Genomic DNA, 15,540 nt, shown 5'->3' on the forward strand with positions numbered 1-15,540 from the left:
CTGACGTTTCATGGCGTCCATGATACAATGCTAGGGCCCTTCCCTGATAAAGTCCTGTCCTATTCCACGGCTTCTGGTACCTTTTAGGATTGAATTGAATTCCTCTGGTGTGAGGTCACGACCAACCAACTTAATCCAGTGTTCTTCCCTCTCTTGTGGAAGCTTATGATTTTTTGTTACCACTATATGTCCGCCTTGCCCTGGGAACTAGAATACTCTTGTAAAATTATCACATTTGAATGAAACTGTAATGGGATGTTTCCTATACTCAGAGGAACTCTGCGAGCTATACCTGTCATACGATTCAATCATGGTGCGCAACACTTCCTCAAATAGCCGAATAGTAAAGACAGGCATTTGGATTGCCCAATGTACATGTGTGTGAACCAGTGTTTGCTTGACAAGGTTTTCCTTAGGTGTCTGTTGCCACCATCTCCGACATTCAATGTTGTTCAATCCTTCAAATTGTACGGTGAGATGAGAAATGTCGGCCTTCTATGATGATTGCTGCACTTTAGGACACACCTTCTGCTTCCTGCTACTTGATGCTCCTGGCCATGCAACACGGAGTCTTGAAGCCAAAACTTTTGCATTTTTATCCATCTTAGAACTATTCCCCTTCATCTGATCCTTCCACTATCACCTTTTTCCTGCTGACTGCATAATAATGTTTTATTTGTCTTGGTGCAACAAAAAACGATTAAGGTTGCCTTTCGAATGCAATCCCTCACCTTTCTTTCCCTTAGACTAATTTTGTGTCATTACCTTGCCGCGAGTCCTTGCTTGTTGTTCTGTGTTCATTGCGGTGCCTGCTCCTTGTCCTTGGATTGCTTCCCTTCAGTGTGTCCGTGGTGGTTTTCGTCTCTCTTCTCGAATGCGGCTGTTCTCCTCTATGTGGCCGATCGCTCCTTTTCTGCGGGTGACTATTCAAGTCTCTGATCGACTAGCGAATGATCTGCCTGTGGTCTTTGGTGTTTTTCTCCATTGCTGAATGCATTCTTTTTCCAAATGATGTCTTTTTCACTTCCCCGCGGCACATGTTTAATAACAAGTGAGAGCATGGGCGGTTGCGTTCGTGGGTAATTCTTTTCAGTCCCACATCGCGGGACACTCGGTGTCCGCAGGACACTCCATGTCCGAGGATAATGTCATCCACTTTTTATTAATTTTTATTATAGTTTTTTAAAAATTAATTTTTGACTATTGGACCTTGTCGGTTCGCCTAGCTCCTTTCATGTTGTTGGTGATAGATTTTGATTTTGGAGACATTGACCGAGTTGGCGATCTCCTATTTGTCAAGGGTCCACAACTTGTTTGCTCTGTTGTCACCGATTTTTCGTACTTTGTAGGGTCCTAGCCATTTCACCTTGAACTTCCTTGGCTTAATCTCATTTTGTCCATTGTACTTTAGTACCAACTAGCCAGGCTGAAACCTTGTCCGCTTTAGGTGCTTATCATTCCAGGCCTTACGACGAGTTTCGGCCACCTTGGTTGTCCATTGCGCCATCAGTCTTCGTTCATCTAGCTTGTTCAGTCTATACAACCGCTCTCGAAGGTTTTCCATATCGCCCAATTTATTATCAATTGCTATTCGAAGGCTTGGAACCATGAATTTTGTCGGTACTACCGCTTCTTGTCCGAACATTAATTGGAATGGCGTTTGTTCAATTCACTTTATATGTTGTACAATATGCCCGAAGTGCTGATGGCAATTTCTCTTCCCAATCAGCTTGCTCGACCCCACATGACTTATAGATGACGGACACAAGGATTTTATTTGTTGCCTCGGCCTGACCATTGGCCCTCGGGTAGTACAAATTCAACAAGGAGTGAATTTTTTAAAACTCGGTCATGAGCAAGCGAATTACATGATTAACGAAGTGACCTCCTCTATCATTGGTCAACTGAATAGGGATGCTATAACGCGTGATGATTTGCTTATAGATAAACTTCGTTGTGCTAATGGTTGAGTTGTCCCGTAATTCTCTTGCCTTGACCCACTTCGTCAAATACTCCATTGCCACCATGATGTAGCAACACCTTCGAGTCTTGCTTGGCTAAAGGGTCCCTGCAAAATCTAAGCCCCACCATTCAAACAACTCTTGGGCATGTGATGGATTTAGTGGCATGAAATCCCGTTTTAAGGGTTTACCCACATGCTGGCAAGTGTCATAGCTTACCACCCACTCCTTGGCATCATTGTATAACGTAGGCCACCATAGTCTTGCGAGGAGTACCTTCCTTGCTGTCATGTCCGGTCCTATATGCCCTTCTGTCTGGCCTTTGTGGGCTTCCTGAAGGACACCCAGTACCTTCTCAATGACACATCTTCTCAATACTTGGTTTGGCCCTATTTTGTACAACAGATCAATTGATTAGAGAAAAAGTTCTACTACTCAGTACCAACTTCCGTCGTTCTCCTGGTGGCATCTCTCTGGGAAATTGCGAGGTGGAGAGATAGTCGTCGATGCTTTTGTACCACTCTGGAAGGATGGCCATACAGAATAGATGCGCATCTAGGAAGTCATCATTGACTCCTTCGGTGGCTCCCTCAATTTGATTGGAGAGAGTTGATCAGCTATGACATGGCTCTTCCCAGGTCGCACCACGATTGTGAATATAAATTCTTGAAGTAGCAATAGCTACCGGCTCACCCTCCTCTAAATAATGGGTTTGTTTACTAATTACATCAACACCTGATGGTCTACATATAATATGAAGGGCGTTGCTAACAGATGGTGTCTGAATTTTTGCATGGCGCAAACCATTCCTATAACCTCTCGCTCCATTGTACTATAGTTCTTTTCTGCCCTTGATAACAATCTGTCGGCAAAATAGATACGATGATCCAGGCCATGATCACCCGTATGTGCAAGTGTTGTGCCAATTGTAAAGTTAGAGGCGTCTACATGCACATGGAATTTTTTATCTCAATTTGGGTACGCTAAGATCGGTGCCCCTAGCAATCTCGTCTTAAATTTTTGAAAGGAGGTTTCTTGCTCCGTACCCCAAACATAGGGTTCTCCTTTTCTTGTCAGCCTGTCAAGGGGGCATGAAACTTGGGCAAAGTTCTTTATAAACCTTAGTAATATCCAACGTGTCCCAAAAAGGATTCTACCCCACCGACATCAGTTGACGCTTCTATCTCTACTATCACGCGTACCTTGTCGGGATTAGTTTTAAGTCTAGTCTTGCATACAATGTGGCCCAACAGCTTACCCTGAGGTACCATGAATCTACACTTCTTTGGGTTCAAGGCTAGCTTGGCCTGACAACACCTTTCCATGCATTCTTCTAGTGCTGCTAAATGCGTGTCTTGTCCACTAAAGATAGACCAGTCATCCAAAAATGCACAAAATTTTTTTCTAGACATTTTATCAAAGATATGAAGAATTATCCTTTGGAAGGTTGCCGATGCATTACACAACTCAAAAGGCATTCATTTCTATTAATACACACCATCTTCCACCACAATAGTGTTCTTTAGCTTATCCTCGTCGGTGATTGATATCTAGTTATAACTGGAAAACCCATCCATAGATGAGTATATTTTGTGTTCTTCCAATATTGTGTCTATGAATGATATAGGAAAAGGGTCCTTTCTAGTGATTGCATTCAAGCAACGGAAACCAACATAGATCCTAATCTGATTTGCCTGCTTTTTCAATGATATCACAATAGGCTAGACCCATTCGCTTGATTCTACTCGAAATATGATTCTTGCCTCCAGCATACACCGTATCTCTTCATCTACCTTTGTTGCGTAATTCTTATTGATCCTGTACGTTCTCTTCCGCAGGTATAACTCTTGACACTAGGGATATACGGTGTATGCACAATTCCGATAGGACACCCTTTAGGTCCTTGTAACTCCAAGCGAGCACATCTTTATATTCCATGAAGATTTTAAATGCCGTTATCTTCAACACAGGATCCCAGTCATCACCAACAAGTATGTTGAGCGGATTTTCTTTGTCCCCAAGATTTGTAACCCGTACGGATGACTCTTCGTACTTTATTGATTTCCCTATGTCCAAGTTGTGAGCTAGTCCTTCATTCACCTTGGCTTCTCCTTCCTTGTATTCCCCGTACTTCAGCATAAACACCTCCTTTTTATCTTCATCTATTCTATCTATTCCTAGCATATTACAACTCGGAAATATCTCATAATTTTCCATTTTCCAATGAAATAGTCCATTCTAAGAATCCAAGTCATCATCAGAACATCTTTGTAGTTCCAACACACCATCATTAGTCTTGATGTTGTTTCTTCCCTCGTCCCTTCCACCAAATTCTTTGTTGGAGTCAGACTCCGAAGCCATCTTGCTCACCATCTGAGTACGAAGATAAATAACAAATTTCCTCCCATTGTTCTCCAACAAGAGCGTGTTTTTCTTCTAGTTATGGTTTGCCCTTGCTGCTACTAACCATCACCTTCCAAGTATGGCATCACACCCCTTCTTTTTCAATGGAATTACAATGAAATCCAACATGAAAGGTGGGATTCCGATGGTGACAAGTTGAGCCATCAATGTTCCGATGGGCTTAATTTCATGTTGGTCTGCACCAAGTAGGTTGAAGGTGGGAGCCCATAGGGTAGGCTTCCTAAGTTTCTTCCATGTTTCTTCCAAAAGCACATTTACTCGCAAACCTTCATTAACGATGGTGTCGATGAGGATTGTCTCGAGGATACCCATCTCAACGACGACGGGGTACCGTCCATTGTTCAACACAAGTAGCATTGGGTCTACGGTTGATGCTTGGACAATGTTTGGTTGTTGTGTACTTCGTGGAATGGTGTAAGTATTCAACAATGACATTTTCAACTGGGGTATCGTGTGGAGGTCTTGTTTCTTGATTGGAGCCTACATTTGCAATATCCGTCCTAGTGTGTTGTTCTCAGCCTTTGTTTGTCTCGATGTACTTGTAGTCACGCGCGAATCCCCCTTAGCTTTCTTTGCCTTCTCTATTTCCTCCTTCACTTCCTGTACTTTCTGCTTTTCTGTACAAGGATTAGGGTACATGGCTTGCTTTTCCTGATTAAGAGTGACTACCAGTATGTCTTCCTCTTCAATGTTGAGTAAGTTCACCTGAGGTTTCGGACAATTGGCTTCGTCGTGATCTTCTGGACAACACCATTGACACAATTTATGTGGTGTCATTCTTCTTGCAGTCTCAGGTGAAGTGACCCCACTGGTTGGACACCCAACACTAAATCATCAGATTACTCTTCAAGTCATATTCTATCTGGCTTCTGTTTTCATTACCTCCTCTTCCTCCATGTCGATGATTTCGGAACTCGCAAAATGATGCATTATTTGTTCGTTGATTGGTGGTGGCTGGCCCGGAGGGAGATGGTTGCTTGGGGCCCGCTTGTCCATAAGTTATATGGACAGTCTTTGGTAGAGTGGCCTGTTACCTGGCAAATGTCACATATTGATTTCATAGGACACACTCTTTTTGTGTGTTTGCTTCCTTTGCACATTGCGCACCATAATTCTCCCTCTTTACTCTGGCTGATGCCTCTTTTCATTGTTTTGAATTCCCACGTCATGCGCTCCGTATCTTTTTGTAGTGCTTGCACTTTTTTATTGAGTTCCTTGTCGTTGCTACTATCCTCATCAGATGATTCGTCACTTCTAGATGATGACTTTCTTGTCTTCTTCTTCCAAATTCATAGCTCTATCGTACGCATCATCATATGACTTCGATGGTACAATCCTCATTTTTCTTCTCAGAAATGCATTCAGTTCATCGACGAACCATCTTTTCTTTAATTCGTCCTCAGGCTGGTTTCCATTTTCCCCAGCAACTCCTTCAACCTTCTATTATAGGCTCAGACAATTTCCTTCCTCCCTTGTTTGGCACTGTAGATTTCTGCGATGATCTCATCATCGTCCTGAAGCAATTTGAACTTTGCATGGAATGCCTTCTTGAGGTCAGCCCATGAACCTATTTTTGCTTTGTCCATGTTTGAGTACCAGTCGATGGCAATGTCTAACAGGATCTTCCTTCCTATCACTAGTAAACTTGGGTAGTTTTTGTTTCTGTGACATGTTTTGTTGCGACATTTGTCCTGGACCTTGTTGCCTTCTTGAATTGCTAGGATTGGATTGTGGAGGGTTTCCCTAAACACCGTGCAGTGTCCTCCTGACACTTCTTGTTGCCTTGGTGTCTTTGGCCTCCTTCGCTTCCTCTTCCTCTTCTCGTCGAGTGTTTCTACCTCAGTTTTCTTCCACCCGAGGTGTGATGGATAGGTTTAACAGTTGTTCACACGTCTCTTCTATCAAATCCAATCTCTATTGTGTCTCTGCCAAAAGTTCCTCACTACTTCTCGCTCGCCAGTGTTCGGGCTAATCGAACCGTTCCCCTTCAGTCACTACTCCCGTGGTACCCTTGTGGTCACCCTCCATGACACCTTCGTGGTTCCCTTTGGCGAGTTGCTTTAACCTTTGTCGTAGCTCGGTTTACTATGCAAGAATTAAGGCTTGATGTTTGGCTTGTAAGACATCAATTTGTTCCCTTCTATTTCTATCCTTATTTAGCGTGTTTGGCATATATACTTTTCATAGGTGAATTTGAAAACATAAATGTAAAAAATAACACTTTTATTTATAAAGAGTCTCCGTACATCATTATGGTCATCTATGTGACTGTTAGAGAGGTTAGTGCTCTTTTTCCCTCGCACTTTACTCACATTCCCACAGCCTTGGGCTCATGGGTGGGGCCATCGGTGGTTTTCATTACGCTCTTTTGATTCTCGTTAGATGTGTTCCCAGAAGTTCTCAAGGGTCTATTGCCTTCGCTGTTACTGTTCAATCTCTTCACGTTGTTGTCACTGTGCTAGAAAGGCTTGTGCAAATAGTCTGGGAAACTGATGCAGCAGTTGGTTGGCGGTGGGGCTCACGTTCAGGGAATCCCACAGTGTCCTCCGGAACCTCTTCCCGAACACCTCTTCGTACAAAGGTTTCAATACTCGAGCAGAATAAAATGTGAAAGTTCTCCGTCAGTTTGTGCTTTCCCTTGAACAGCTTGGGGATTCCGTTTTCGTTCACTCGCACGCTCTCCTCTAGAGGTATTCCCATTTAATCTACTTGTGGTATGCCATTGGTTGCGCCGCTTTCCCCAGATTCGAAACAGCAACAACGCCAAATGTTTTCCCTAGTGGGTAACACAACTAAATGCATACAGAAGGAAAGGTACTTAACACAAAATGGAAGTAGAGGACAATCATATTATATTCATTGCTTAGTCACCGTACACAATATAGTATTCCATACCAACATGTCTCCATGAAAGGGAATAATGTTTACATATATTGTCCGAGGGCTTGTGAGGTGAACTGTCGCGACCATGTAATTCCCTCAGATTTGCCAACCGTCTCTAACTACCCAATATCCTGGCAACAGCAATTGACTTAAGCTACTGTAGAATCCTCAGCCTTATGATCATAATTCACCCCTTCTTTATACTCCTCAATGCTGATCTCTAAATCAGCGACATAAAATCTGAAGTACCCTTCTGCTGCTGGCTTAGTGAAATCAGACTTTATGACTGCATTATCACACTTTTTGGTAATGCAAGAGGATTCAACTTCACTCTCAAACTCTATCCCACATTCACTTGGAGGAAAATTATTTTCTTCAACACAAACCTTCTTCTGCTCTTCTTCCTTCAGGAAGGCTTAAGCTTTCCTTCACATTGTCAAAATACATTGCAAACCAATGTATATGCAGATGAAGAAATTGCACATTCCTGTCTCAAACATTGTATAGTATAGAACCATAATGTCTTGCATAGCTGTAATGACCTCTTTTCCATGTACTCTTATAATTGTTACCAGAAAATGATGATACATATCATTAATCAAATTTTGCAAACCCAAATCCAACAGTAGATCACTTACCTAACTGCTGCAAAGTTTTTCAGTGGCAAACCTTCTTGAAACATGAACACTACTGGCATCATTAAGACCCTGAAAACTTTCAACCATCATAACCAGTACCCTCTTCATGGTATTATCATCATAGGGAATGTGTGGTGCTGAAATTCTCATAACATCATGGAGGCTTGAAGTAACCATCAATCTAATTCCTGCATCTGAATGCGTCAACAGCCAGTCTTGCTACAAAGATATTTTCACAGGGATGAGAGAAAAATGTAAAAAGTGGGGAGGAGACTGTTCCACTAAACTCAAACATCTTTCCAGTTCATTCTAAATGTTTAAAAACAATTCTCGGTTGATAATTACGAAGCTTGAAACCAGCTTCTTGCTGTGCTTTATTCAACCAAAATCTATCTTCCGACTCCATACTTGATTTCAAATTGTTTAGCCTATAGCAAAAACTTATGCTCTGATACCATTGTAAAATCCCCTATTGGTTCTGTCCCATAATTTCATCTTAGTTTTCATGTACACATGTTGGCATTCTGTTAAACACTTCTACAACCATTCCATTGAGCTTTGTCACAAAGACATTTCAACAACACTCTGTCTACAGCCACTCGACATGAGGAAACCCACTGTCCTGAGCTTGAATTAAGTCCTTTGTCATTACAGATTTGCAAAGGTATGGCCATATATTTATTAGGGTTTCATACAATCTTTGCTTCTGATTGGTATATAAACCCCAAATACAATTTATTCTAAATGATGGCATAATTAATGCAATCATTATAATTCTGGTACAAGAATATTTGAGTGTGATTTTCATTCATGTTTACTCCTTTTATTGCCACCATTTATATTTATACAACCATGAATAATGCAGAGAGTAACATGCATTTCCAGAAAGTTTAACAGAATAGTCGTCATGCACCTGGAATACAAATCTTTAGAATGATTTTTGCTTCTAAAATTTGTTTGCTGTTGTGTTAGATCCATAATATCAATATCACCCTTGTAATAAGGCTTCAACATGATCTCTATAAAAGTACAGTTTGTCCCAACCTGTCTGTTAAGGTATCCAGACTCTTCAATAACACCATGGCTGTGGGTTGCTTATCAAGCTGCTGTAATAAAGCTTGCCATGGTCAAATTATTTGCACCCAACTCTAGCTAAGACCAATGGTTCCCAATGTTATGCAACAAGTGAATGTCAACATCTCTTCCCAGTGCTTTCCGCACATTCTGAAAATTCCTTCTTGACTACCAACTCAATCCTCTCTTTATTGGATATGCTAACAGCTGCTTCCTGTGGTGCAGGCAAATTAATTTGCAGAGGGTTGGCCTTGTGGGACACTTCGATACCATTAGAAGACAAATAATCTTTCTCTTTGTATGCTTTGTCACTGACTTGTGGGCAGCAATGAGATTGGAATTGCTAAACTTCCCTTGTGTCCGCTAATACGCTGAAGCAACTCATCGGACATTAGGCCTAGACACTGTTCAACAGATATTGACTCTGTTTGTTTTATCTTGCAAGCAATGACTTCCTGTCAACCTCACGTCTAGTTACAGATTCGATCCAAGCAAATTAATGAGCCCATGTAGACTTCTGATTCAGTTGTTTTGCAAAAAAACGACAACTCCAACATGTACGTCGTGGCTTCCGGTTGCTGAACAGATCATAAACAATTCCTTGTTCTGTAATGTAGCATTGTCAAATGCACTTGTTCATATCCTTCATGTATTCGCTTTCCACGACCACTAGACCAGGTCTTTCCTTGAAAGATCTTGGTTCCGAGTAAAAACGAACAACACATTAATCCAATTTCCAACTTCATTCAAATTCTTAACCTGTTCTCATGATTGGGAGAATGCTCATTTAAGGAGAGACATTCGCATAAATCAACTTCCTTCACAAAAACTGTAACTTAATGAAGTTTAAATTGGTAAATATTAGTTTGTCATTTCTGACTAAGATTTAAATATTAAACTTTATTATTAATTATTTAATACTAGGTAATAATTACTTATATTAAACAAAAAGAAATAATTTATTTAACATTTCAATTTAGGGGACATTACAGAATTCACCAGCATTAACTATAGAACCTCATGTGCCTCAATCATTCTTTCTAACAGAATAAAGTAACCTCACATATCTTGTCCCCACAGGTTTGAAAAATCTCTTCTTTGAAAAGGTCTTAAACATCGTAAGTGAAGTGTGGTGGCTGCAAGTTAACATTTGCATATTTATAGCTTGTGCCACCACTTGCTTTACCCAATCTAATTTCCCTATATTTTTCAAAGCATTGTTCTATGCATGAAAAAAAGATGGAGTCCAAAAGACGTGCTTATAAGTAGCTTGAGCCATCAAGCTAGCCAATTTGCACGCACGTGTTGAATCAGTGATCACCTGAATAACATTTTAGGTCCCAACCTCCTTTATGGCCTCCCTTGAAATGTTGAATTGAAAGTTTGCATCCTTGCACTCCTCTAAACAGTCAATGGCTCTAAGAAAACAAGAGTCAATTGAGCATGTGACTATGATGTTGACGAGTGACCGATGTCTAATAGCTGTCCACCAATTCATCACAATAGAATGTGTCTTCATCCAACTTTGCCTCATGTCCTCCATCACAAAACCCACCTTTGAATATGCTTTTTCAAGGAGGGTAGTTCATAATTTATGATCTCTAGTGAGTACAAAAGAGTGACCAACAACAACTATATATAGAAACCTAGAAATAAAAATGGACAATGATATATAAAACAAGCCAACACTCAAACAAAAGCGAAATTTGTTTTAGACAAATATACAAGATAAACAAACAAACAAAAGAATATATGTCCCTTTCATCCAAATATATAAGAACATATTGTTAACTGCTAAGGTTTCCGTTGCATCGAAAGATTGACCTGTCAATGTCCTATACAACCATTAGACTTATAATAGACACAAGAGGCTATTAAACTATGTCGTGAATCCCAAAGTGGAATGTTGTCAGTTAGTCCAACAATCCCCCACTCAACTTTATCGAAGGAGATTCAAACTTATGACCAAGCTCTGATACCACTTTTTAAATACCAGGGTTGCCGCTGCACCAAAGATCAACCTATCAATGCCCGATACAACTACTAGACTTATAGAAGACACAAAAGGCTGTTAAATCATGTCACAAATCCCGAATGGGAATTTTGGTGGCAAGTTCAACATATATACAATATTGTAATAAGTAGAAAAACCCATGCTATATCTTTGTATTGTATATTTATATATATAATTATAGCATTGCTTTGTTTGTTTATAATAATAATGTATAATTTTTAAATAAATATGTGTGTCTATTGTCTAGTTATTAATGTTACAAAGTATATCTATATAGCAATGTATCATAATCACTAGATTATAGCAAAACATAAAGCTATAAATATGTCTTTGTATTATATTGTTATATATATATATATAATTATAGCATTGCTTTGTTTGTTTATAATAATATTGTATAATTTTTATATATATTTGTATGTCTATTGTCTAGCTATTAATGTTACAAAGTATATCTATATAGCAATGCATCATAATCAGTAGATAATAGGCAAACATAAAAATAAGAAACCAAAAGAAAAAATTACAAAAAAGGTTAAAAAGTGAGAGTCAACTAAAAAATCTGAAAAAGACCTACACACATATAAAAGCACCAAGTTAATAAATGCAAAAAACTATATCTATATTTGTGTGTGTACAAATATATATCTTTGACTCTTGGTTGCCCCTTCTTACGTCTCTCCTCCTTTCATCCTCCCCACCTTTTAAAAGAGAACCAAAAGAAAAAATACAAAAAAGGCAAAAAATTGAGAGTCAACTAAAAAATCTGAAAAAGACCTACAAACATATAAAAGCACCAAGTTAAAAAATGCAAAAAACTATATCTATATTTGTGTGTGTACAAATATATGTCTTTGACTCTTGGTTGCCCCTTCTTACTTCTCTCCTCCTTTCATCCTTCCCACTTTTTAAAAGAGTTTAGATCTGCAACTTATCTCATTTTCTCCTTATGCTTTCTCTCTTCATCCCGATGATGGATCATAGAGTGTGATCCAAAACATTGATGAAAAAATACTCACACAATCGAATCTAGAAGCAGCTTTTCAGATATTTCTCATGGATTATGGGAATCTACTCACTATTACATCCTTGTAATCTTAAATCTTGAATCCTTCCTATTAGTTATCAAGGGTTAATATGAAAAGACCTTACGTATCACCTTGTAGGTATACTACCTATCATACATGTCCTTTGACTCTTGTTTATAACTTTCAACTATTTATCCTTTCACAGATTACCAATTCTTTATTTTTACATTATATTATATTAAATTAAGTTGAATATGTGATATCAAAATATTTATCAAAGTATAGCAACCTGGCAATCTACAGAAAGCTTAAACACAATCCGGCATATTAGGTGAGGATGCTGCAGAGTCCTATTCAGTGATTTTCTAACAAAACAGGGTCAGGACTTATTTATCATGATTTCACTTGATAATTATTTTTACATCTTCAGTAATCTCCATTTTAATTTATTTGTGAAAGACTGACATTGATGAATAGTAAGTGAATGGGAGTCTTTTTCTCTCGAGGTTCATTATATTGAAACCATGACTTTGATTGGCTCATTGGTTAGCATTTTCCAGATCACAGAAAATATCAATACTTTTAAGGATTCAGAGTAAAGTTTTTCCAGTGGGATACAGCTCAATAAACTAATTTTAAATATATATCTGCACTTAAGAATGAAAGAAAGAGTTCATATTTGTTGTAGGCTATGAAATAATAAAATTTGGCATTTGTGATTTAGGAAATTTGGAAGAAAAATGGAGATAGACGCTAATACCAAAATTGGCTAACATGAATTTATGTTCTGGTACATGAGAAATGTTAACACGTGTCTTATCATTACAATGACAAATATTGAGCAGATTTTGGAGTTTATTAGAGATGGGGAAAGAACAGTAGATGATTTGATGAGCTTGGGAATGCAGCTTTTGGGCAGGTAATTTCATCTTAAATTTAGAATGCTACAAATAATATGCTATAGAATTGTTGAAACTATGTTGCCTTGAATTCTTCTTTTCTTTTTGAGATCTTTGTTCTCATGGTTGATGTCATATCCAACTTAGAGAAAGCATCTGTCTGTTCGCAACAAACATACATTTTATTTAAGTTGGAAGACAAAGAAGTATGGAAAGGGGAAAAAAGATATTTTGAATTACATATTTAGTCATTATACAAGTTGTCATCTGAAAAACAATTGATTCCTCAAAACGCTTCTCATTTTAACACTTTAATGCTGTGATACTCCATTGACAAAGAAGGAATCCTTGTCTAGGGATAACAAATTAGCTAAGTAATTTCTATCAACCATAAAAAAATATTACGAATAATGGAGGGACTGCACTTGCAGCTAATAACATCAACAATTTAGCCCAGTTTGTCTGTCAAATATCTTAGCATATTGGATTATTGTGGTAATGCATCATAGTAGTATCATCTGAGATTCTTCTTTTGTTTCAACAAGTGTAAGTGTTTCACTTATGAAAGGAACTGCTTTACATAGAGCTTCATTTTTTGAATGTGGAATGTGGACTTGAACTCAAATTTACCCTAGAACCTAGATGAATTGTGCAGTGGCATTGAGAAAATATTTTACAGATATGGTGAATGACACATGTCCCATACAAGATAGGAGGTGATGCAAGAAACCCTTCGCATTCTCCCCTTAAATTCAGTTGGATTGGTTTGACATTTTGTCAAGCATTTGGCATAGCAATATGTTGAAATTCTGATTTTTTTTCTAGTTTATTCTCCTCAAATGTCAGTGAAGGTACAATGATATCAAATCTGATATAATTTTAACAGCAAGATATTTTCATCCATAATGTTTTCGATATTGATTCCAAATGAAATGCAAACTTACCTGGATCATATGAATGTACTAACACAATAGGATGCCACATGATCAATTTGTCAAGGAAGAAGGTGGCGCTTCAGCTGGACGAGGTACAGCTGTTGGTGATAATTCCAAATCAACAAGGAACATTTCGAAAGAAATTGTATATTTCTTACATATTTCTGTAATATCAATTATGCCTCCAAAGCCTTGGTGTGCTTGGCTTGAAATGATGGTTTCCCCTTCAGTCTTCACAATATTAATCACCCATATGCAAGAATAATTTTGTAAATTATTTGCCAGCTGATAAAACCTGAAACTTTTACCAAATGCTTCCAAAAGTCTCCCAAACCAGCCACCCCTACACAAGTTATTAGAAAATATTTTAGTTGTAAAATTATCAAAATATCTCAAAATAAGAGTCTAAGACCCTAGTGCCCAGCTATGCGAGCTTAAAGCAGCAATGAAGCCCTCATCAAATATATCAAAATGATTGTCATAAAACCCTCATCAAATATATCAAAATGATTGTCATCTAACCCTCATCATGTATATCAAAATGATAGTCATAGTGCTGTCATGAAATCCTCTTGGTTGAATCTTTAATGTCTCACAAGATCTCAAATGCCTAACTTGGTATTTTCTTGCAAATTTCTTCCAAGTAGCTCTAAACCCTAGCTGCAAAAGAATGATGTAAAAAACCACCATATAAATCTTTTCTATGGCTGCCAAACGTAAACAACCCGCAATTTATACACAATAGTGAATGTTGAATGGCACCACCTATCAAATTAGAGTAAGGTTTTCATCCAATCTACTAACTTCTGAGGGTTTTCATCTTTAGAACCAGCTCAACCTAATAGTTATAGCAGAATATGGAAATTCTTTAACAATAACAATATACTCAAAAAATGCCTCTAAAGTGAAGCTGACATTCCTTATAAAGACCTACAAGAAACATCTAGATAAAGATAAGATAAATTTATTAATGTCCATAAAGAGACCACAAACAGGTCTAAGGGACTAAAAAGATTACAACAAGGCCACAACTAGCAATGAGAGAACCAAACGGTGTCTATGGAAAGAACAAAATAGGAAAGAAAAAAGACAGAGCAAGGAAAACCTAAGTACTCCTCACAAGCGAGAAGTAGTCTAGAACTGAAGGATACGATCTGGGGAGAAGGTGTGTAAGGGCCTTGGGCCATCTCAAGGTACCGTTTGAGGTAGGGTGGCACTGTCAAGTGTATCCTCTGCGAGGTCTCATGGATTTGGTGTGGCTCGAAGTAGAAGAAAGGTTGAGCGACCTCTTCATCCCCTAGGCAAGGGACCTAGGAGTGAAGGAGTTGATGAGTTGGTCCAAAGTCTGTCTTGGTGGGAACTGAAGCCCAAGAGTGTGATCTCAGAAACACATGGCCTTTTGGAGATACCACTGATCAGTGTAATTGAAGAAAGATGATAGGCTCTTGCTGCCTTTGAACAAGCAGTAAAATCTCCCCCTGATCTCATAGTAGATAGGGCAAGTAAAAACAAAATGCATCTTCGACTCCACCTACCCATGATGGCAGAGGTGGCAAATCCTCTCCTCTTTGTCTATTTGATGGTTTGTTTGAATACGTAGCCAATGCAAGCCCACCGTAAAGGATCCCAAGGAGATGCAAAGGGCATGACTCCAGTTGTGGGTGAGCTATTGAGGGTGAGGCAA

The 15,540-nt window shown here is 38.8% G+C and overlaps 1 protein-coding gene across 1 annotated transcript in view; it reads left to right on the forward strand.

The window, feature by feature from the left end:
- Positions 1-15,540, forward strand: part of URE (urease) — a 356,063-nt gene that overhangs the window by 46,461 nt on the left and 294,062 nt on the right. Inside the window, exon 2 of the mRNA XM_089792332.1 lies at positions 12,868-12,941. Coding sequence (XP_089648458.1) covers positions 12,868-12,941 — 74 coding nt within the window. The remainder of the gene's footprint in view (positions 1-12,867; positions 12,942-15,540) is intronic.

Source organism: Cupressus sempervirens, chromosome 7, assembly GCF_028749045.1.
Source record: "Cupressus sempervirens isolate cs-2001-9-10 chromosome 7, ASM2874904v1, whole genome shotgun sequence".
Taxonomy (NCBI): Eukaryota; Viridiplantae; Streptophyta; class Pinopsida; order Cupressales; family Cupressaceae; genus Cupressus; species Cupressus sempervirens.